The 22,612-nt window shown below is 37.1% G+C and overlaps 1 protein-coding gene across 1 annotated transcript in view; it reads left to right on the plus strand.

Moving 5' to 3' along the window:
* The window catches only part of prom2 (prominin 2), a 55,561-nt gene extending 34,129 nt beyond the window's left edge, over positions 1–21,432 (plus strand). Inside the window, exons 18-25 of the mRNA XM_062961116.1 lie at positions 3,529–3,621; positions 6,090–6,143; positions 12,955–13,035; positions 14,957–15,025; positions 15,364–15,453; positions 16,792–16,898; positions 19,103–19,191; positions 21,220–21,432. Of these exons, the coding sequence (XP_062817186.1) occupies positions 3,529–3,621; positions 6,090–6,143; positions 12,955–13,035; positions 14,957–15,025; positions 15,364–15,453; positions 16,792–16,898; positions 19,103–19,166 (558 nt within the window). The 3' untranslated portion in view covers positions 19,167–19,191; positions 21,220–21,432. The remainder of the gene's footprint in view (positions 1–3,528; positions 3,622–6,089; positions 6,144–12,954; positions 13,036–14,956; positions 15,026–15,363; positions 15,454–16,791; positions 16,899–19,102; positions 19,192–21,219) is intronic.
* Positions 21,433–22,612: the final 1,180 nt, after the last annotated feature.

Consider the following 22,612-nt stretch of genomic DNA (forward strand, 5'->3'; position numbering starts at 1 on the left):
AAGAAGAAGAAGAAGAAGAAGAAGAATGTAATATCAGTTCTATCTTCCTGTCTGGGGTCTCTCCCAACTCTATGTGAATAATAATAATAATAATAATAATAATAATAATAATAATGTAATAGCAGTTCTGTCTTTTTGCCTGGCCCCTTGGGGTCTCTCTCAATGATGATGAAGAGGAGGAGGAGGGGGATGATGATGATGATGATGATGATGATGATAGCAGTTCTATCTTCCTGCCTTGCAGAAGGGGGTTGGACTGGATAGCTCTTGGGGGTCTCTCCCAATTCTATGTGAATAACAACAACAACAACAACAACAACAACAACAACAACAACATAATAGAATGGGGGTCTCTCCCAATTCTATGTGAATAACAACAAAAACAAGAACAACAATATAATAGCAGTTCTATGTTCCTGTCTGGCCCTTTGGGATAACTCCCAACTCATCATCATCATCATCATCATCATCATCATCATCATCATGTAATAGCAGTTCTATCTTCCTACCTGGAAGAAGGGGGTGGAACTGGATGGCCCTTGGGGGTCTCCCCTAACTGTGTCTTCTTCTTCTTCTTCTTCTTCTTCTTCTTCTTCTTATTATTATTATTATTATTATTATTATTATTATTATTATTATTGAAATCCAGCATGTCTATCTTGTTTGCTGTGTCATACAATAAATAATAATAATAATAATAATAATAATAATAATGTAACGAATGGGACCCTGAAGAAGGAGACAGAAGGCCTGATCCTTGCAGCCCAGGAGCAAGACATCAGGACAAAGGCAATTAATAATAATAATAATAATAATAATAATAATAATAATAATACTGTAACGAATGGGACCCTGAAGAAGGAGACAGAAGGCCTGATCCTTGCAGCCCAGGAGCAAGACATCAGGACAAAGGCAATTCAGGCAAAGATCGAAAAATCAGCTGATGACCCAAAGTGCAGACTCTGCAAGGAAACCGACCAAATCATTGATCATATCCTCAGCTGCTGTAAGACAATTGCACAGACAGACTACAAACAGAGGCACAACTATGTGGCCCAAATGATTCATTGGAACTTGTGCCACAAGTCCCACCTCCCAGCAGCAAAGAACTGGTGGGATCACAAACCTGCAAAAGTCTTGGAAAATGAACACGCAAAGATACTGTGGGACTTCCGAATCCAGACTGACAAAGTTCTGGAACACAACACACCAGACATCACAGTTGTGGAAAAGAAAAAGGTTTGGATCATTGATGTCGCCATCCCAGGGGACAGTCACATTGACGAAAAACAACAGGAAAAACTCAGCCACTATCAGGACCTCAAGATAAACCAGTGCAGATGGTCCCGGTGGTGATGGGCACACTGGGTGCCGTGCCAAAAGATCTCAGCCGGCATTTGGAAACAATAAACATTGACAAAATCACGATCTGCCAGCTGCAAAAGGCCACCCAACTGGGATCTTCACGCATCATCCGAAAATACATCACACAGTCCTAGACACTTGGGAAGTGTTCGACTTGTGATTTTGTGATACGAAATCCAGCATATCAATCTGGTTTGCTGTGTCATAATAAAATAATAATAATAATAATCCAAAAATACATCACACAGTCCTAGACACTTGGGAAGTGTTCGACGTGATTTTGTGATACGAAATCCAGTATATCTATCTTGTTTGCTGTGTCATAATAATAATAATAATAATAATAATAATACATCACACAGTCCTAGACACTTGGGAAGTGTTCGACGTGATTTTGTGATACGAAATCCAGTATATCTATCTTGTTTGCTGTGTAATAATAATAATAATAATAATAATAATAATAATAATAATACATCACAAAGTCCTAGACACTTGGGAAGTGTTCGACTTGTGATTTTGTGAAACGAAATCCAGCATATCTACCTTGTTTGCTGTGTCATAATAAAATAATAATAATAATAATAATAATAATAATAATAATAATAATAATAATGCAGTTCTATCTTCCTGCCTGGCAGAAGGGGGTTGGACTGGATGGCCCTTGCAGGTCTTTCCCAACTCTACGTGAATAACAACAACAACAACAACAACAACAACAACATAATAGAAGTTCTATCTTCTATCTATTTTCCTGCCTGGCAGAAGGGGGTTGGACTGGATGGGTCTCTTCCAAGTCTATGACTTGATAAGAAAAGACAATACTAATACTAATGTAATAGCAGTTCTATCTTCCTGCCTGGCCCCTTGGGGTCTCTCCCAATAATAATAATAATAATAATAATAATAATAATAATAATAATAATAATAATGATGATGATGATGATGATGATGTAATAGCAGATCTAATTTCCTGCCTGGCACAGGAGAGTTGGACTGGATGGCCCTTGGGGATATCTTCCAATTCTACATAAATAATAATAATAATAATAATAATAATAATAATAATAAGACTATGATATTAACAGAAGGCAGTGGAAGGGAAAATTTCGCCCTTCCCATTCGGCTCAGGCAAAAGCAAGCTGCTGCAGCCTCTCCTAAGATCCAAACTATTTTGGGATGCAATATTTGTTCCAAAGGTTCACCTCACATCTTTTTTTATATATATAAATGATTTTTATTGAGTTTCTACAACACATAACCATTAAAAACTACAGCTACCAAAAAGAGGAAGAGAGAAAAAGAAAAAAAAACCCCACACATAAACATTCACATACTTATTGTACTTCCCTTCTTCCCTTTTGGGGATCCATTTAAGTCAACTTTATAATTGTTTTTCAGTCCGGATTGTATTGGTATATCCAAATTAATTCTTCCGTAACAAGGCTTGTTTCTTACTGCATGTCCATATACTTTTTATATTGGTCCCAGTCCGTCTTTTTTATTGGCTGTCCTCTATGCATCTTCAGTAAAAATGTTAGTTCATCCATGTCCCTTATATCTTCAATTTTCTCAAGCCATTCTTCCTTCCCCGGAATTAATTGTGATTTCCAATGTTTTGCATAGATAATCCTTGCAGCTGTATTAATATATGTAAATAATTTGTCATCGTTTGCGTTAAATTTTGTTTCTGAGTCTGTCAAATTTAGTAAATAGTATTCTGGTTTCATTGGAAATTTTTTCCCTAATATTTTCTGAGATTCTGTATGTATCATTTTCCAGAATTTACCAGTCTCGTTACATGTCCACCAAACACGATAGTACGATCCAATGTGGCCTTTACATTTCCAGCAGGAGTTTTGAGTTCCCTTATACATTTTTCCTAACTTTTGGGGTGTGATATACCACCTATGGAAGGATTTCAACCAATTTTCTTTTAAGTCCCACGCATAGGTGTATTTTGTTTTTTTCCTCCATAGTGTTTCCCATTCGGTCATGCTTATTGAATGTCCTATATTTTGAGCCCATTTCACCATACATCCTTTGACTTCTTCTGCAGCATTTGTCCATTCTAATAGTTTATCGTAAATTTTGGTTATTTCTTTCTTATCTGATTGGAGAATCTTATCCCAAAATTTCTCACATCTTTGTATTCCTCCGCAGAGCGACAGAACGGTGGCAGAGCGGCTGGCGGAAGAAGCCTGGAAATTGAAGGAAATCCAGAATACGATGGTGCTGTTGATGGAAGGCATGGTGGTAAGTGGATCTCGCATCCCGGCATTACACTATGCGCCAAAATTTGAAAAAGGTTCTGCTCCTGGTTTGAAAGTGTTTATTCCTAATTGTGCACTTTGAAAGTAGCTGAAAGTTCTTCTCCAGAAACTTCATTTTTGTGCCAGAAACAATGGTGAATTGGTTGAGACTCTTCAAGGTATTTTATGAATAGAGAGGAAGTTAATTAATTATATTATTATTTGTTTATTATTTATTTACAGTATTTATATTCCGCCCTTCTTTCCCACCCCGAAGGGGACTCAGGGCGGATTACAATGAACACATATATTGTCAAGGACAGAACGCCACAAGATCAAAGATAACAGAGTTTATTGGATTTACAGAACTCAAAATGCCCGTAATGTTGCCAGGCAACATTAGCCTCAAAAAGCAAAAAGGGGCAAGAAAAACGTTCAAAAGATAAACCGGATTAAACCGGAGTTTAATCCGGGTAAAATCAAAACAGCTTGCTTCAGCTTGGGAACAAACAAAACAGGAGCTGGGAAACAAAGAGTTCAAAAGAATGTAACTAATTGGCAGCAGATGCCTCTCTGCTGCCAGTACTATGTTTTGAGTAACTTAGAAGTCACTCCTACACCCAGCAGGGAAACTTCCAATACAAACACCACAGCCGAGGATTGAAGCAGTAGAGTAGTCCCAGTTCTTTCCGAAGGTCGATAGGCAGAAGCAGACATTTGCAGTTTTCCAAGTCCAGAAGGAGAATCCAAGCCCGTAGTCAGTTCAGTCCGTAAATCCAGAGCAGCAGATGGCGTCCGTCAAGAAGACGACGGAAGGTCAAAGCTATTGAGATTAAGCAGAGGTTTGCACAAACAAAAGCCCACACAGTTCCTCCCGCCGTCTGAACCCAAATTCCAAAACAACTTACGTAATCAGCACACGAAACACACCCGTCTTCAGGAAAACGTCCCACACAGATCCCAAGCGTTTGTCCAGATTACCTTGCCCAACGCAATTTGCTATTGCTCCTAAGCCCCATTTTATGCCAGTTACAAGTCCTCATCACTATCAGCTGTTCTCCTTAACCCGGGCGTTTCCTCATCACTTTCCTCATCAGAGCTGGAACACCTCTGACTACGCCCCACAGCATCCCCAGCTGTGGATCCCGTCCCATCCCTCCAGCTTGTCCATGGGTCTAGTCCTGAAGGTCCCCAATCATCTTCCATCCCATCATTGCCAGTGGCACCCAATTCCTCCCTTACCCGAGTCCAATCCATCTCATCCTCTTCTGAGCTAACCAGCTCTTCCTCCATTCTCTCCGTAAACCCCTCAAAAGACTCTTCGTCAGATGGTTCTGCAAAGATATCTCGCAGCCTCTTTCTTTCGCGCTCCTCGAGAGTATCTGACTCTCGAGGAGTCTTACGTCCACGTCTGCCAGAAGCAGAGCCATGAGGCTCAATCATAACATATATGGCAAACATTCAATGCCAACAGACAAACAACATACATTAGACAGACTCAGAGGCATTTTTAACATTTTTCCAGCTTCACGATTCCGGCCACAGGGGGAGCTGTTGCTTCACCGTCCAGTAGTGGCTGTACTTCCTCATTCCTTTCCTCGTGTTTTGCTGGCAGTTTTATGGTGTTGTAAATTAGCCTCCCGCATAAAGCGTCCCTAAATTTCCCTAATAATTTGATGTTATCTATCCAATTATTATTATTATTATCCAAGTTATTTCAAGTCAAATAAGGTGCTACTTCAAGGTATTTTATGAATGGAGAGGAAGTTAATTAATTATTATTTTATATCAATACTAATACTAATAATAATAACAATAATAATAATTTGATGTTATCTATCCAATAATAATAATTATCCAAGATATTTCAAGCCAAATGAATGTGCTACTTCAAGGTATTTTATGAATGGAGAGGAAGTTAATTAATTATTATTTTTATATTATTATTATTATTATTATATATTTGATGTTATCTATCCAATAATAATAATTATCCAAGATATTTCAAGCCAAATGAATGTGCTACTTCAAGGTATTTTATGAATGGAGAGGAAGTTAATTAATTATTATTTTTATATTATTATTATTATTATTATTATTATTATTATTATTATATTATATATTTGATGTTATCTATCCAATAATAATAATTATCCAAGATATTTCAAGCCAAATGAAGGTGCAACTTCAAGGTATTTTATGAATGGAGAGGAAGTTAATTAATTATTATTTTATATTATTATTATTATTTTTATATTATTATTATTATTATTATTATTATTATTATTATTATTATTATTATTATATATTTGATGTTATCTATCCAATAATAATAATTATCCAAGATATTTCAAGCCAAATGAAGGTGCAACTTCAAGGTATTTTATGAATGGAGAGGAAGTCAAAATGAGTATTTTTAGAGAAAGGGTGGAATAATGAATAATATAATTGATCTGAATCATTTCCTTGCAGGCAAAGCTGAAAGAAAGCATCCATTTCCTATCAATGTTGGCTCCGGGTCTCCAGGTATTATTTTTTTTAATTTAAATTCTTGGAAAATGTTTGTTCTTACCAGTTTTTAACTTTTCCATTACAACTTTACTACATATCTCTCTACTACACACTTTTTATTTACTTATACATGTTTTATAATTAATATTATTATTATTATTAATTCATCAATCAAAATGTATAAGTATATATTCTTCTCATTTTACAGTATCTTAAACATATCATATTGTATATAATTCGACAGTAAAAAAAAATCAATATCTTTAAGCATATTTTTTATCAGTTTTTAACTTTTCCATTACAACTTTACTACATATCTCTCTACTACACACTTTTTATCTACTTATACATGTTTTATAATTAATATTACTATTATTAATTTATCAATCAAAATGTATAAGTATATATACATTCTTCTTGTATACAATTCAACAGTAAAAAATCAAGAACATCTTTAAGCATATTTCTTATCAGTTTTTAATATCTCTCTACTACACACTTTTTTATCTACTTATACATGTTTTATAATTAATATTATTATTATTAATTTATCAATCAAAATGTATAAGTATATATTCTTCTCATTTTACAGTATCTTAAACATATCCTATTGTATACAATTCGACAGTTAAAAAAATCAAGAACATCTTTAAGCATATTTCTTATCAGTTTTTAACTTTTCCATTACAACTTTACTACATATCTCTCTACTACACACTTTTTTATCTACTTATACATGTTTTATAATTAATATTATTACTATTATTAATTTATCAATCAAAATGTATAAGTATATATACTTCTCATTTTACAGTATCTTAAACATATCATATTGTATACAATTCAACACTAAAAGAACATTTTTAAGCCTATTTCTTATCAGTTTTGGACTTTTCCATTACAACCTTACTACATAATCTCTCTACTATGCACTTTTTTAATCTACTTATACATGTTTTATTTTTTATTGTTATTATTATTATTATTATTTTATCTACTTATACATGTTTTATTTTTTATTGTTATTATTATTATTATTATTATTATTATTATTATTATTTTATCTACTTATACATGTTTTACTTTTTATTGTTATCATTGTTGTTATTATTATTATTATTATTATTATTATTATTATTATTATTATTATTATATCTTTCCCACCCTGTTCCCTTACTTTGTGAGACCAACTCATATTGTTTCACAAATCCAAAATTTCATTGCCTCTGTTGCTGGCTTGCATCCCTTTCCCTCATTAAAAATATACTCAATAAATTTTTCCCATACAGTAGAGTCTCACTTATCCAACATAAACGGGCCGGCAGCATGTTGGATAAGCAAATATGTTGGATAATAAGGAGGCATTAAGGAAAAGCCTATTAAACATCAAATTAGGTTGTGATTTTACAAATGAAGCACCAAAACATCATGTTAGACAACAAATTTGGCAGAAAAAGTAGTTCAATACGCAGTAATGTTATGTTGTAATTACTGTATTTATGAATTTAGAACCAAAATATCATGATATAGTGAAAACATTGACTACAAAAATGTGTTGGATAATCCAGAATGTTGGATAAGCGAGTGTTGGATAAGTGAGACTCTACTGTATTTTCCAAAAATCTGTTTGTTTTGATATTCATTTTAATTTTAAAATGTTCAACCATTTCAAAGCTCTCTGCTTAGGCGGTGATGACACTATCGTCAGCGTAGATGAAACTCTCTGTGCCTTCTTGCAATGGCTGGTGATTTGTGTAGATGTTAAACTACAACTCCCAGGATGCCATAGCATTGAGCCATGTTGCCGAAATGCTCTGAATCCTTCTTCTGCCCCAAACCCATAAAATGTCAGTTCTATTTTTTTTAATCTCTTGCTCATGTTTAATAATTGGCCAATTAGGGATTTGCAGCCAAGCCTTCCAGCAACTTCATCCTTCCAGGGCCTTTGCTGTTGCAAAATCATGAAGCATGATGCTCATTTTGCGCATTTGTTCACTTGCTAGGAAAATTGCTTTAGGGGAAACGCAGCTCCACTTTTTTTTTTTTCCTATCAGAGGATCGAGATATGAAAAAGCCTCGCTAATAAAAGGCTTGAAAGTCTATGCATTCCTGACACAAGGAGTTTATCTACACTATGGAATTAAGGCAGTTTGGCGCTACTTTGATCACCATGGCTCAATGCTATGCTATAGGACAGGGGTCCCCAAACTTTTTAAACGGGGGGCCAGTTCACAATCCTTCGGACCGTTGGAGGGCTGGACTATAGTTGGCCACTGAGCAATTAATAATAATAATAATAATAATAATAATAATAATAATAATAATGATAATAATAATAATAATGAGGATTGGCAGAGACCCTTTGGCCATTGAGTCCAATCCCTTTCTGCCTTTGTGCACCGAAAGCACAAGCACAGCACCCCTAACAGATGGCCACCCAGCCTCAATGTTAATAATAATAATAATAATAATAATAATAATAATAATAATAATAATGATAATAATAAGGAATAAGGAATAATAAGGATAAGGAAACCGACGAAACCATGGATCATATCCTCAGCTGCTGTAAGAAAATCGCACAGACAGACTACAAACAGAGGCACAACTATGTGGCCCAAATGATTCATTGGAACTTATGCCTCAAGTACCACCTCCCAGCAGCAAAGAACTGGTGGGATCACAAACCAGCAAAGGTCGTGGAAAATGAACACGCAAAGATACTGTGGGACTTTTGAATCCAGACTGACAAAGTTCTGGAACACAACACACCAGACATCACAGTTGTGGAAAAGAACAAGGTTTGGATCATTGATGTCGCCATCCCAGGTGACAGTCGCATTGACGAAAAACAACAGGAAAAACTCAGCCGCTATCAGGACCTCAAGATTGAAGTTCAAAGACTCTGGCAGAAACCAGGGCAGGTGGTCCCGGTGGTGATGGGCACACTGGGTGCCGTGCCAAAAGATCTCAGCCGGCATTTGGAAACAATAGACATTGACAAAATCACCATCTGCCAACTGCAAAAGGCCACCCTACTGGGATCTGCACACATCATCAGAAAATACATCACACAGTCCTAGACACTTGGGAAGTGTTCGACTTGTGGTTTTGCGAAACAAAATCCAGCATATCTATCTTGTTTGCTGTGCCATACAACGTTGTTGTGTTGATAATAATAATAATAATAATAATAATAATAATAATAATAAGAAGAAGAAGAAGAAGAAGAAGAAGAAGAAGAAGAAGGATTGGCAGAGACCCTTTGGCCATTGAGTCAAATCCCTTTCTGCCTTTGTGCACCGAAAGCACAAGCACAGCACCCCTAACAGATGGCCACCCAGCCTCAATGTTAATAATAATAATAATAATAATAATAATAATAATAATAATAATAATGATAATAATGATGATAATAATAATACAGAGTTTTGGAACACAATACTCCTGACCTCACAATAGTGTTAAAAAACAAAGTATGGATTGTCGATGTTGCAATCCCAGGGGACAGAAGGATTGAGGAGAAACAACTGGAAAAGCTGACACGAGATGAGGATTTAAAGATCGAATTACAAAGACTCTGGCACAAGCCAGGCAAGGTGGTCCCAGTGGTGATCGGCACACTGGGTGCAGTGCCTAAAGCAGGGGTCCTCAAACTTTTAAAGCAAAGGGCCGGTCTACAATCCTTCAGACTATGGAGGGGCCGAATTATCATTTGGAAAAAAATACGAACAAATTCCTATGCACACTGCACATGTCTTATTTGTAGTGCAAAACAACAACAACAACAACAATGAAAGAACAATACATTATTTAAAAATGAAAACAATCTTAACCAGCATAAACCTATCAGGATTTCAATGGAAAGTGTGGGCCAGCTTCTGGCCAATGAGATAGTCAAGTTAATTAGGATTGTTGTTGTTGTTGTTGTTGTGTGCCTTCAAGTCATTTCAGAATTGGGTGAGCCTAAGTCTAAAAATAATTATTTATTTACTTATTACCTTTATTTACTACATTTATATCCCACCCTTCTTACCCCGAAGGGGACTCAGAGCAGCTGTATGTACATACAATATATTATATTATTAAAACTGATATAAAATATATTATAAAACTGAGGGCGGGGGCCAGGTAAATGACCTTGGAGGGCCTTAGTTTGGGGACCCCTGCTATAGGAGATCAGTTTTGGTACAAAAAATTGTTGCTGCTGTTGTTGTAATCGTGGGCAGGGAAGGTTGAAGACCTTGTAGAACTACAACGCCCATGGTTCCGTATCACTGAGCCATGGTTCCTAAAGTGGTGTCAAACTGCATCAATGCTACAGTGTAGACCAGTGGTTCTCAACCTTCCTAATGGCGTTCCTCATACCCCCAACCATAAAATCATTTTCATTGCGACTTCATAAATATCATTTTGTTACTACAGTAGAGTCTCACTTATCCAACACTCGCGTATCCAACATTTTGGATTATCCAACGCATTTTAGTAGTCAATGTTTTCAATACATGGTGATATTTTGGTGCTAAATTCGTAAATACAGTAATTACTACATAACATTACTGCGTATTGAACTACTTTTTTTTGTCAAATTTGTTGTATAACATGATGTTTTGGTGCTTAATTTGTGAAATCATAACCTAATTTGATGTTTAATAGGCTTTTCCTTAATGCCTCCCTATTATCCAACATATTCGCTTATCCAACATTCTGCCGGCCCATTTATGTTGGATAAGTGAGACTCTACTGTATTATGATTCATCTATATATATAAAAGAGTGATGGCATCACGGCGACCGACAAAACAACAAAACTGCAGGCCCCCCAACCTCGAAATTTGACAACACAACCCATCATCCACGCCTCTAGGTTGATACAACAAAAAGCAAAGAAAAATAAAGTCCTAATTAGAGAGAGAGAGGAATAATTGCTTTTATCCAACTGCTGCCAGTTAGAAGGCTCTAAGCTCTGCCCACTTGGTCTCCTAGCAACCCAATAAAAAATAATAATAAACACTAAATAATTAATACAATAAAATACTATAATAACAGAAAATAACTAAAAAAAATACAAGAAAATAATAAAATATAATGAATAAAATGACAACTTACAATAAAATTAATAAAAAAATACAAATAACGTCAAATAAAAATTACACAACAATTTTTAACCAATACCACCACCACTTTGCCACAGCAACGCGTGGCCGGGCACAACTAGTATATTATATGCAGGATGTATTTTCATTCACTGGACCAAATTTGGCACAAATATCCAAAACGCCCAAATTTGAATATTGGTGGGGTTGGGAGGGATTGATTTTGTCCTTTGGGAGTTGTAGTTGCTGGGATTTATAGTTTACCTACAATCAAAGAGAATTCTGAACTCCACCAGTGACAGAATTAAACCAATCTTGGCACACAGAACTCCCATGACTAATAGAAAATACTGGAAGGGTTTGGTGGGCATTGATCTTGAGTTTGGGAGTTGTAGTTCACCTACATCCAGAGAGCATTGTGGACTCAAACAATGATGGATCTGGACCAAACTTGGCTCAAACACTCAATATGCCCAAATTTGAACATTGGTGGAGTTTTGGGAAAATAGACCTTGACCTCTGGGAGTTGTAGTTGTTGGGATTTCTAGTTCACCTACAATCAAAGAGCCCCTTGAACCCCACCAATGATAGAATTGGGCCAAACTTCCCATACATAACCCCCATGACTAATATAAAATACTGGTCTTTGTTGACCCCTTTGACAACCCCCTCCCAAGGGGTCCGGACCCCCAGGTTGAGAAACGCTGGTGTAGACTCACCCATAGACATCCAATGCCATTTGCAAGCGGAGATACAATCAACTGCCTGAGAGCTCATAGAAAAATGCAGGGAACAAAACCAGCTTTTGTGCATGGCATTCATTGACCTTGCAAAGCCATTCAACACAGTGAATTGCACTGCTCTCTGGATCATTCTCCAAAAAATAGGATCCCCTCATGGGCTGTGGCGCAGGCTGGTGAGCAGCCAGCTGCAATAAATCACTCTGACCAAGAGGTCATGAGTTCGAGGCCAGCCCGTGGCAGGATGAACTCAGTTAGCATTGACATGGATCGGATTAAGGCTTTTGCACAAGGTCTGATGGATGATTGGTATATATATTTGGTGTTGCATTGTTTTAAATTTTTATATATTGTATTTTATTATGTTATTTAATTATTTTAACTGTTTTATTCTTATTTTATTGTATTATGATGTACTGGTAGTGATCCTACCAGTTGTGTAAGCCGCCCTGAGTCCCCTCGGGGAGAAGGGCGGGGTAGAAATATTGGAAATAAATAAATAAATAAATGAGCACCCGACAATTAAAAATAAAATATAGCCCCTGCTCGTTGCTGACCTAAGCAACCCGAAAGATAGTTACATCTATCAAGTAGGAAATTAAGGTACCACTTATAAAGTGGGGAGGCTAATTTAACTAATTTACGACTCCATAAAAATCATCCAGCCGCCATTGGAATGAGGAAGTGCCGTCGCAGTGGATGATGAAAAAGTTGCTCCCCCTGTGGCCGGAATAAAACATCCCCTCAGGAGAAGGTTAAATTGCCTCTGTGTCTGTCTCTGTCTTTGTTCTATGTGTATATGGGCATTGAATGTTTGCCTTATATGTATATACAATGTGATCCGCCCTGAGTCCTCTTCAGGGTGAGAAGGGTGGAATATAAATACTCTAAATAAATAAATAAATAAATAAATAAATAAATAATTGTTGTGATAGCCGTTTCCAGCCCTCCAAATATTGAATTTCTCCTCTTTTTATTGCCATTTCACCAGATTCTGATAAACAGCACGGAGTCCCAGGTTGGCCACGCGGAGACCGCCATCCCTTTGGAGTCTCAGAAGATCTTGCAACAGGTGAGTTTCCAATGCAAGAAATCCTCCAAGTTAAATGCATCTACACCACCGTTTCTCAACCTGGGGGTCGGGACCAGACAACCAGAAAACACATATTTCCGATGGTCTTAGGAACCCCTTTGGCAGGGAAAGTTGAAGATTTCTCAGCCCGTTTGGCCCAATTCTTTCATTGGTGGGGTTCAAGGGGCTCTCAACCAGCAAACCAACACCTTAAATCAAGAAACAGCTTCCTAAGATCTACGGAGATACTCGCAGGAACACCTCAGCAAACGAGAGTCCAAAAGTGGCAGGCTAAAACCCGGACCAAATGAAAGATTCCCACTGGGCATAGAGAAGATTGTGCAACAACGACACCAGAGCATAATGTCAATTTTTTATTTTATTTGTGGTTTTTCTATACATTATAACTATATTTCCTATTCGTTTCTGACACGATAAATAAAAAATTGATTTTAACTGTGAGTTTTTTATATATTTAATTCTATTTTAGTGTTTGCATATTTGCATATTTTAAATTGTATGCTGATGTTCTTATGTTAAGCCACTTTGAGTCTCCTTCGGGAGAGATAAAGCAGGGTATAAATAATTATTATTATTATTATTATTATTATTATTTATTTCTAAATTTTTGTACATATATTTTAATGCATTTACAGTAGAATCTCAGTTAACTGGAACTCAAGCAGCTGGAAAAAATATTGAAAAATAATACTTTAAAAATTAAATAAAATCAATTGAGCTCAAATTCCATCCTGGATTCACAAAGCTGTTTTTAATAATACAGCGAAACTGCATTTACATTGAGTTAAGTTTGTCTTTAATTGCTTTTAATGACTGTATTTCAATATGAAATATCACATCAATGCAAAGTTTATAGTATGATCTTAATTAGGTCTTTTTTAAATAGTAACTTTCAAGCAACCAGAAACTAGCCACGAGTGCTGGTTAACTGAGTCTACTGTCTATGGTGTTAATTTGCATTGTGTCGCCTTTATTATTAGCATCCGGAGTCCCTAGATTGGGAGAAAGGCAGGTTTAAAATAAAGGAAATAAATTGTAAATAAATATATACAAACACCCAGAGCCATATACTATATATACTAGTTTTTCAGCCCTTTTTTAAGACTGAAAAAGCCCCCCTCGGCTTATCCTCGAGTGAGTGTCCTGGTTGGCTTATATTTGGGTCAGCTTATACATGAGAATATATGGTACATTTATTATTTTCCTCTATTATTATTGGTATTATTACATTTATTATTGTACTCTATTATTGTTGCTACTATTACATTTATTTTACTCTATTTTTACTCTATTTATTTTACATTTATTTTACTCTATTTATTATTTCACTCTGATCTTATTATTATTATTACATTTATTATTTTATTCTATTTATTATTACATGTATTATTTTCCTGTATTTATTATTATTATTATTACATGTATTATTTTACTCTATTATTATTAAAAGGATACATAAGCACATTTACATTGAAGAAGATGAGAATAATGATTAGATCAGAGCTGGACAGTCTTATCTTAAATTTGAGCTTGATGTAAATATTCAAAAACCTTTAACCTACGGATGCCTCAATTAATGTAATTTTATTGGTATCTATTTTTATTTCTGAAATTTACCACCCTTGGCTTATACTGGAGTCAATGTTTTCCCAGTTTTTTTTGTGGTAAAATTAGGTGCCTCGGCTTATATTCGGGTCGGCTTATACTCGAGTATATACAGTAACTGTATCTATTTTTATTTCTGAAATTTACCACCCTCAGCTTATACTGGAGTCAATGTTTTCCCAGTTTTCTTTTGTTTTTGTTTTTTTTGTGGTAAAATTAGGTGCTTCGGCTTATATTTGGGTCGGCTTATACTCGAGTATATACGGTAATCTATATCTCTTTTTTTCCCTTTCAGGAGCTGAGCTGCTTTGAACGCAAAGAAGTGGGCTATGTCTCCCAGTACTTGAATTGGCTGCGGATTGTGGTAGGCATTGCCTTCCTTTGCCCTTGGAAAAGTGAGGTCTAGTTTTCCTTGCATCAGATGCCATTTGCAGGAATAAATTTGCATTTGCAAGGAGATCAATTGCAGAAAGGATGAGTCACAGGAATGCAGCTAACGAGCCTAATGCAATCCTAGCTTCACCTATTATCCAATATGAAGCAATAGGATTTCAAATTGCAAGGAAAGAGGTCTTTTTCTCCAGGGTCAATGTCACCGGATACGGATTTTTAAAACTCATCCACCAGTCTCTGCAGGGCTTTATTGCCTCCAAATTAATTATATAATTGATTTTTAATATATATAAATATTTTTTCCTCTAGCTAATTGAAGATGTGGCTTCCTGCCTGCCCTTTTCCGCAGCTTTGGACAACGGCCGGGTCATTTTGTGCGACCGCATTGCAGATCCATGGGTAGGCCTTCTTCCAGATTCTTACCCAAATTATCATAGGAATGTGAAAGCCCATTAATTCATACACACACATATATACATATGAGGAGCCCTCGGTGGTGAAGTAGGTTAAACCGCTGAGCTGCTGAACTTGCAGGCTGAAAGGTCAGTGGTTCGAATCCAGGAAGAGGAGTAAGTTCCCGCTGTCAGCTCCAGCTTCTGCCAACCTAGTAATTTGAAAACATGCAAATGTGAGTAGATCAATAGGTACTGCTCCGGCGGGAAGGTAATGGCGCTTCATGCAGTCATGCCAGCCACATGAGGTGTCTATGGCACTGGGTTGCTATGAATTTTCTGGGCTGCCTGGCAGTGTTCCAGAAGCATTCTCTCCTGACATTTCACCCACATCTGTGGCAGGCATCCTCAGAGGTTGTCAGGTCTGTTGGAAACTAGGCAAGTGGGGTTTATATATCTATGGAATAAAAAGAACTCTTATCTGTTGGAGGCAAGTGTGAATGTTCCAGTTGATCACCTTATATTATTATTATTATTATTATTATTATTATTATTATTATTATTATTATTATTCCCCGCCCCATCTCCCCGAAGGGACTCGGGGCGGCTTACATGGGGCCAAGCCCGGACATCAACAATATAAAAACAGAGCCATAAAACAAATCAATCAACAATAAAAACCTTGATTAGCATTGGAGCTTCAGAGCCTGGCTGTTTCCTGCCTGGGGGATCCTTTGTTGGGAGGTGTTTAGCTGGCCCTGATTGTTTTCTGCCTGGAATTCCCGTTTTCTGAGTGTTTCTCTTTTATTGATTGCCCTGATTTTAGAGTTCTTTAATACCGGTAGCCAAATTGTGTTCATGTTCATGGTTTTCTCCAATTCCGATTGAAATTGTCCACATGTCAGGAGAGAATGCTTCTGGAACATGACCATACAGTTATTAAACTGCAAAAAAAAACTTTGTTTTTGCGGGACATCTTGCTATGGCACATTTCACCGGATTTCTTGTCGAGCCTCAACCAATTCAACATAATTTCTGCCACAAAAACGAAGTTTCTGGAGTAGGTCAATTACTTTCAAAGTAAGGACCACACAATTAAATGGGAAATAATACTTTTAAACCAGGAACAGAACATTCTTTTTTTCAATTTTTTTTACACAATAGTGCTATCATTTGCCATGTTGGCAGACCTCAGTTGCTCCAATTGCTATTGGGTTTGGATTTTGGGGTGAAAAACACAATTGAAATGGGTAGGGATTTTCTATGGCACTTGGGGCCTATTTTCCCTGTGAATCTTTAAAGGGAAGATCTTCATGGTCTGATTGACATGTGTCTGTCTTTCCAGAATGCCTTTTGGTTCAGCCTGGGCTGCTGCACCATCTTCCTCATCCTCAGCATCTTCTTTGCCATCAAGACCATGAAGCATTTCCGACCCATCAGGCACCGGCTGGTGTAAGTGGGGCCCAAACCATGGAAATGATTGATTGATTGATTGATTGGATTGATTGGATTGATTGATTGATTGATTCCCCTGTGGGAATGTTATGGGGTTGTCCAGTGCTGTATGTGTGCTGTGTATATTGCTTTTTAAAAATAATTTTACATATTTATAACTTTGCAAACTCGGTGATGCATTGCACGTTGAGTGTACATTTCACATTAGTGGTGCATTGCGTGTAGAGTGTGCATTGCACATTGCTGGTGCATCACATGTTCAGTGTGCATTACACATTGGTGGTGCATTGCACATTGAATGCACATTTCATATTGGTGGTGCATTGTATGTTGAGTGTACATTTCATATTAAAGGTGTGTTGCATGTTGAGTGCATTGCTCACTGGTGATGCGGTCTACATTGTACATTGGTGTTGCATGTTGAGTGTGCATTTCACATTGGTGATGCATTGTATGTTGAGTCTTCATCGCAAATTCATGGTGCATTTCATGTTGAGTGTGCCTTGCACATTAAGGTGCATTGCATATTGAGTGCATTGCACATTGGTGATGCAGTGCACATTGAGTGCGCCTTGCACTTTGATGGTGCATTACATGTTGAGTGTGTATTGTGCATTGCTAGTGCATTGGATGTTGAATGTGCATTGGACATTGGTGGCACATTGGATGTTGAATGCACATTTCACATTGTTGCTTCATTGCATGTTGCGTGCGCATTGGATTGGTGGTGTATTGCATACTGGTGGTGCATTTCATATTGAGTGAAGCTTGTACATTGGTGGTGCATTGCATGTTGAGTGCATTGTGCATTGGTTGTGCAGTGCACATTGGTGGTGCATTGCATGCTGATTGTGCATTGCATATTGAGTGCAGCTTGTACATTGGTGGTGCATTGCATATTGAGTGTGCATTGCACTTTGGTGGTGCATTTCACATTGAGTGTGTATTGCACTTTGGTGAGCATTGCATGTTGAGCGTGCATTGCATATTGAGAGCAGTTTGTACATTGGTGGTGCATTGCATGTTGAATGTGCATTGCACGTTGGTGGTGCATTGCATGTTAAGTGTGCATTGTATATTGGTGATGCATTGCATGTTAAGTGTGCATTACACATTGGTGGTGGATTGCATGTTGAGTGTGCATTGCATATTGAGTGCAGCTTGTACATTGGTGGTGCATTGCATGTTAAGTGTGCATTTCACTTTGGTGGTGAATTGCATGTTGAGTGTGCATTGCATATTAAGTACAGCTTGTACATTGGTAGTGCATTGCATGTTGAGTGTGCATTGCATATTGAGTGCAGCTTGTACATTGGTGGTGCATTGCATGTTGAGTGTGCATGGCATATTGAGTGCAGTTTGTACATTGGTGGTGCATTGCATGTTAAGTGTGCATTTCACTTTGGTGGTGAATTGCATGTTGAGTGTGCATTGCATATTAAGTACAGCTTGTACATTGGTGGTGCATTGCATGTTGAATGTGCATTGCATATTGAGTGCAGCTTGTACATTGGTGGTGCATTGCATGTTGAGTGTGCATGGCATACTGAGTGCAGTTTGTACATTGGTGGTGCATTGCATGTTGAGTATGCATTTCACATTGATGGTGCATTGCATGTTGAGTGTGCATTGCACATTGGTGGTGCATTTAGTTGCACATGTGGTGCTTTGTTTGGTCGCAGAACATTATTCCTCACCGGAAGGAAGCAGTGCCTCCCAATGAATGCAGAGACCGATGCCACGCAATCCCTTTATCTCTCCCTTTATCTGATCATTCCTGTTCCAGTCCTTGCCATAAACCTCCTGGCAGCGCATGACCAGAGATCTCATTACGAAGCAAAAGTGCAGAAACAGCCGCCACCAAAGCCTTAAAACCCAAATTACATTCCTTTTAATACCCAGCGTGGTTGGGCTTTTATTGCTTTTCAAATCCAAATAATGATAATAATAGTAGTAATAATAGAAAGGCCCGGGCTTGGTGCCGAATGCAGACGAGAAAATTTTCCAAATATCTCTCTTAGGATTAATTGAGAAGTTACATAACATGTTTGTATTTTTAATAAAAGGTTTCCATTGTTCCAAATCATTGGAAGGAGCTAATAGGATCTTGCTAATGGGGGAGATATTGCAGAAAGGAAAATTTGGAAACGGGGCACGAAATGGAGCTTTTTTTCATTTGTTTTCTCCCATTTTCTCTTTAGTTCTACCGGATCGGAGGAAACCTATCCTTTCCACATCCCAAGAGTCACGTCTCTACGTCTGTAGGGACCAATTGCATCGAAATATCCAGGTGAATGGGACATGTAGTATGTCTTGGACTTATGGCATTGCTAAAGATGAACATTTTCCCCTTTTTATTCAGATTTCCATTGCTGGACTACAACGCCCAGCATTCCTTAGATGCACATCCAGTGGTAAAGAATGTTGGGATTTATAGTTCACCAAGATTTAGAAGACCCTCATCACTAAGTACTCCATCTTCCATTATCCCCTGTTCACTTCTCTTCAAAAAAGAAGGCAGAATCAACTCTCATTATTCCCGATAATTATTAGTTTAGGAATTTGGAAAGTGTCTCATCTATCAAGCTAATATATCTATTATTTATCCCAAGTTTAAGGCAATAGACAGGACCGAAGATTCGAGCTGAAAAGCAATTTATGGCTATAGATACCAAGGAGGCTATTTTTAGAATCCAATTATCATGACTGTCACCTAATCTGCCACGGGGTTGCTTTAATTCATAGATGTGGTACAAAGGACGTCGGAGAGGAAATATTTATTTTAATTTATTGTTTTGGAATATGGGAAGGCTTTATTATACAATTCATAGTGTATAATACAATTCATTGCATTAAAAGTTGCTTATATTCCCCATCTAATACGGAACTGAAAGTGAAATCCAGTCCGGATTTTTTACCAGCCTGAAATGAGCTCTCCAAGGTGCTGAAGCAATGCATCCAATGGAGAGTTCCTTGAGAGCTCAAGCTAAAACCCGGAGTGGATTTGCTCCTGCATAAACATGAAACCCGCTACCCTGTTTCCCCGTAAATAAGACCGAGTAGAAGTTTTGCAGAATTGCTACCCGTATATATTCGAGTATAAGCCGACCCGAATATAAGCTGAGGCACCTAATTTTACCACAAAAAAACCTGGGAAAACATTGACTCCAGTATAAGCCGAGGGTGATAAATTTCAGAAATAAAAATAGATACCAATAAAATTACATTTATTGAGGCATCAGTAGGTTCAATGTTTTTGAATATTTACATAAAGCTCTAATTTAAGAGAAGACTGTCCAACTCTGATCCAATCATTATTCTCATCTTCTTCAATGTCAATGTGCTTATGCATTCTTTTAATAATCATAGAGTAAAATAATACACGTAATAATAATAATAATAAATAAAGGAAATAATACATGTAATAATAAATAGAGTAAAATAATAAATGCAATAATAATAATAAGATCAGAGTGAAATAATAAATGTAATAATAATAATAATAATAATAATAATAATAATGATAATAATAATAATAGAGTAAAATAAATGTAATAGTAGCAACAGTAATAGGGAAAAATAATAAATGTAATAATACCGATAATAATATAGAAAATTAATGTGGTAAAATTAGGTGCCTCGGCTTATATTCGGGTCGGCTTATACTCTAGTATATACAGTATATAAAAATGTAATGTGCGTTTTTCCCATGAAGTAAACAACAAAACCACTGGACCAAATCATACCAAACTTGGCCACAAAAGACATAGTCATCCAATCTATGTCTTTCAATAAAAAAACATAGAAAAATAAATTCCAAATAACAGAAAAAACCCCATTGCTTATCGCACATGCACAGAGGCCTCCAGCGAACTGAAACAACTACATTATCCAGAGGACCTCATAGATGTATGCGGAGCCTAACAGCACTTTAAAAAAATGTTGCCATGATGGAACAGCCTTGCAGCTTCAAAGTCAGGGTGTTTTCTAACCAGGGGGATCTGCCGTTGGCCACCTTGAATACCACTGAACAGCCTTGCAGCTTCAAAGCCAGGCTGTTAGGGATCCCTAACCACCAGACTATGCCACAGCAATGCGTGGTCGGGCACAGCTAGTATATAATAAATGTTCATTTTTTTGTTCAACAATAAATGTGAATTCTTCTTCATGGAAAAATAAGACATCCCCTGAAAATAAGACCTAGCGCGTCTTTGGGAGCAAAAATTAATATAAGACACAGTCTTATTTTCAGGGAAATACGGTAATTTGTACTGAAGGCATGGTTCAATTTAATGAATCTGATCCTTTTCATTTGTAGGGAAATTTCTCAGAAAAAGGCTCCTTCCAAGGCTGGTCCTCCTTCTCTCCTGCTGATGCGGTCTTCGATGGAAGAAGACTTCTCTTGGACTTCTAATGTATTATCCTCTCCCCGCTCCTCCTTTGGTCATGGACTTTTGCTTTTGTTCAGATAATGCCTCCAATGGCGGAGAATGAATAAACATGTCGGCAATGGCACGGCAGAACCTCTCCAGATGCCCTCGTGCTTCCTCCTGGTTTCCATGCATTCACATTTAGGATTTCCAAGACTTCGGGGCTTTGTTCCACAATCCATCATCTGCATGCAATGTATCTGCTCTACCATTATGGAGGAAGCCTACAAATCACATTAGGTAGTCCTCCAAAGTCATTCATGTCTATAAAAGAGATTAGAGAGACCTCCAAAGTCATGTAAGTCTATCAATGATACTAGGTAGTCCTCCAAAGTCATGCATGCCTACTACAGATAATATTTGGTAGACCTCCAAAGACATGATTGTCTACAGATAACACTAGATAGACCTCCAAGGTCATGCTTGTCTATAGATGACACTTGATAGACCTCCAAAGTCATGCAGGTCTACAGATGGCATTGGATAGACCTCCAAAGCCATACATATCTATAAATGACACTAGCTAGACCTCCAAGGTCATGCTTGTCTATAGATGACACTTGATAGACCTCCAAAGTCATGCAGGTCTACAGATGGCATTGGATAGACCTCCAAAGCCATACATATCTATAAATGACACTAGCTAGACCTCCAAGGTCATGCTTGTCTATAGATGACACTTGATAGACCTCCAAAGTCATGTTTGTCTATAGATAGACCTCCAAAGTTATTCACATCTATAAATGACACTAGATAGATCTCCAAAGTTATGCATGTCTCTAGGGACATTAGGTCAATCTTCAAAGTCATGCATGTCTACAGATGGCACTTAATAGACCTCCAAAGTCATTTGTATGTATAAATTACACGAGATAGACCTCCAAAGCTATACATGCCTAATACAGATAATATTTGGTAGACCTCCAAAGTCATCCAAGTCTATAGACAACACTAGATAGACCTCCAAAGTCATCCAAGTCTATAGACAACACTAGATAGACCTCCAAAGTCATCCAAGTCTACAGATGACACTAGTCATTCATATCTATAAATGGCACAAGATAGACCTCCAAAGACATGCGTGTCTCTAGGTACATTAGATAGACCTCCAAAGTCATGCAATTCTACAGGTGGCCCTAGCGAGATCTCCAAAGTCATTAATATATATAAATGACACTAGATAGACCTCCAAAGTCATGCATGCCTGCTACAGATAATATTTGGTAGATCTCCAAAATCATATAAGTCTATAGATGATATTAGGTAGACCTTCAAAGCCAT

Source organism: Anolis carolinensis, unplaced genomic scaffold (genome assembly GCF_035594765.1).
Source record: "Anolis carolinensis isolate JA03-04 unplaced genomic scaffold, rAnoCar3.1.pri scaffold_8, whole genome shotgun sequence".
Lineage (NCBI taxonomy): Eukaryota > Metazoa > Chordata > Lepidosauria > Squamata > Dactyloidae > Anolis > Anolis carolinensis.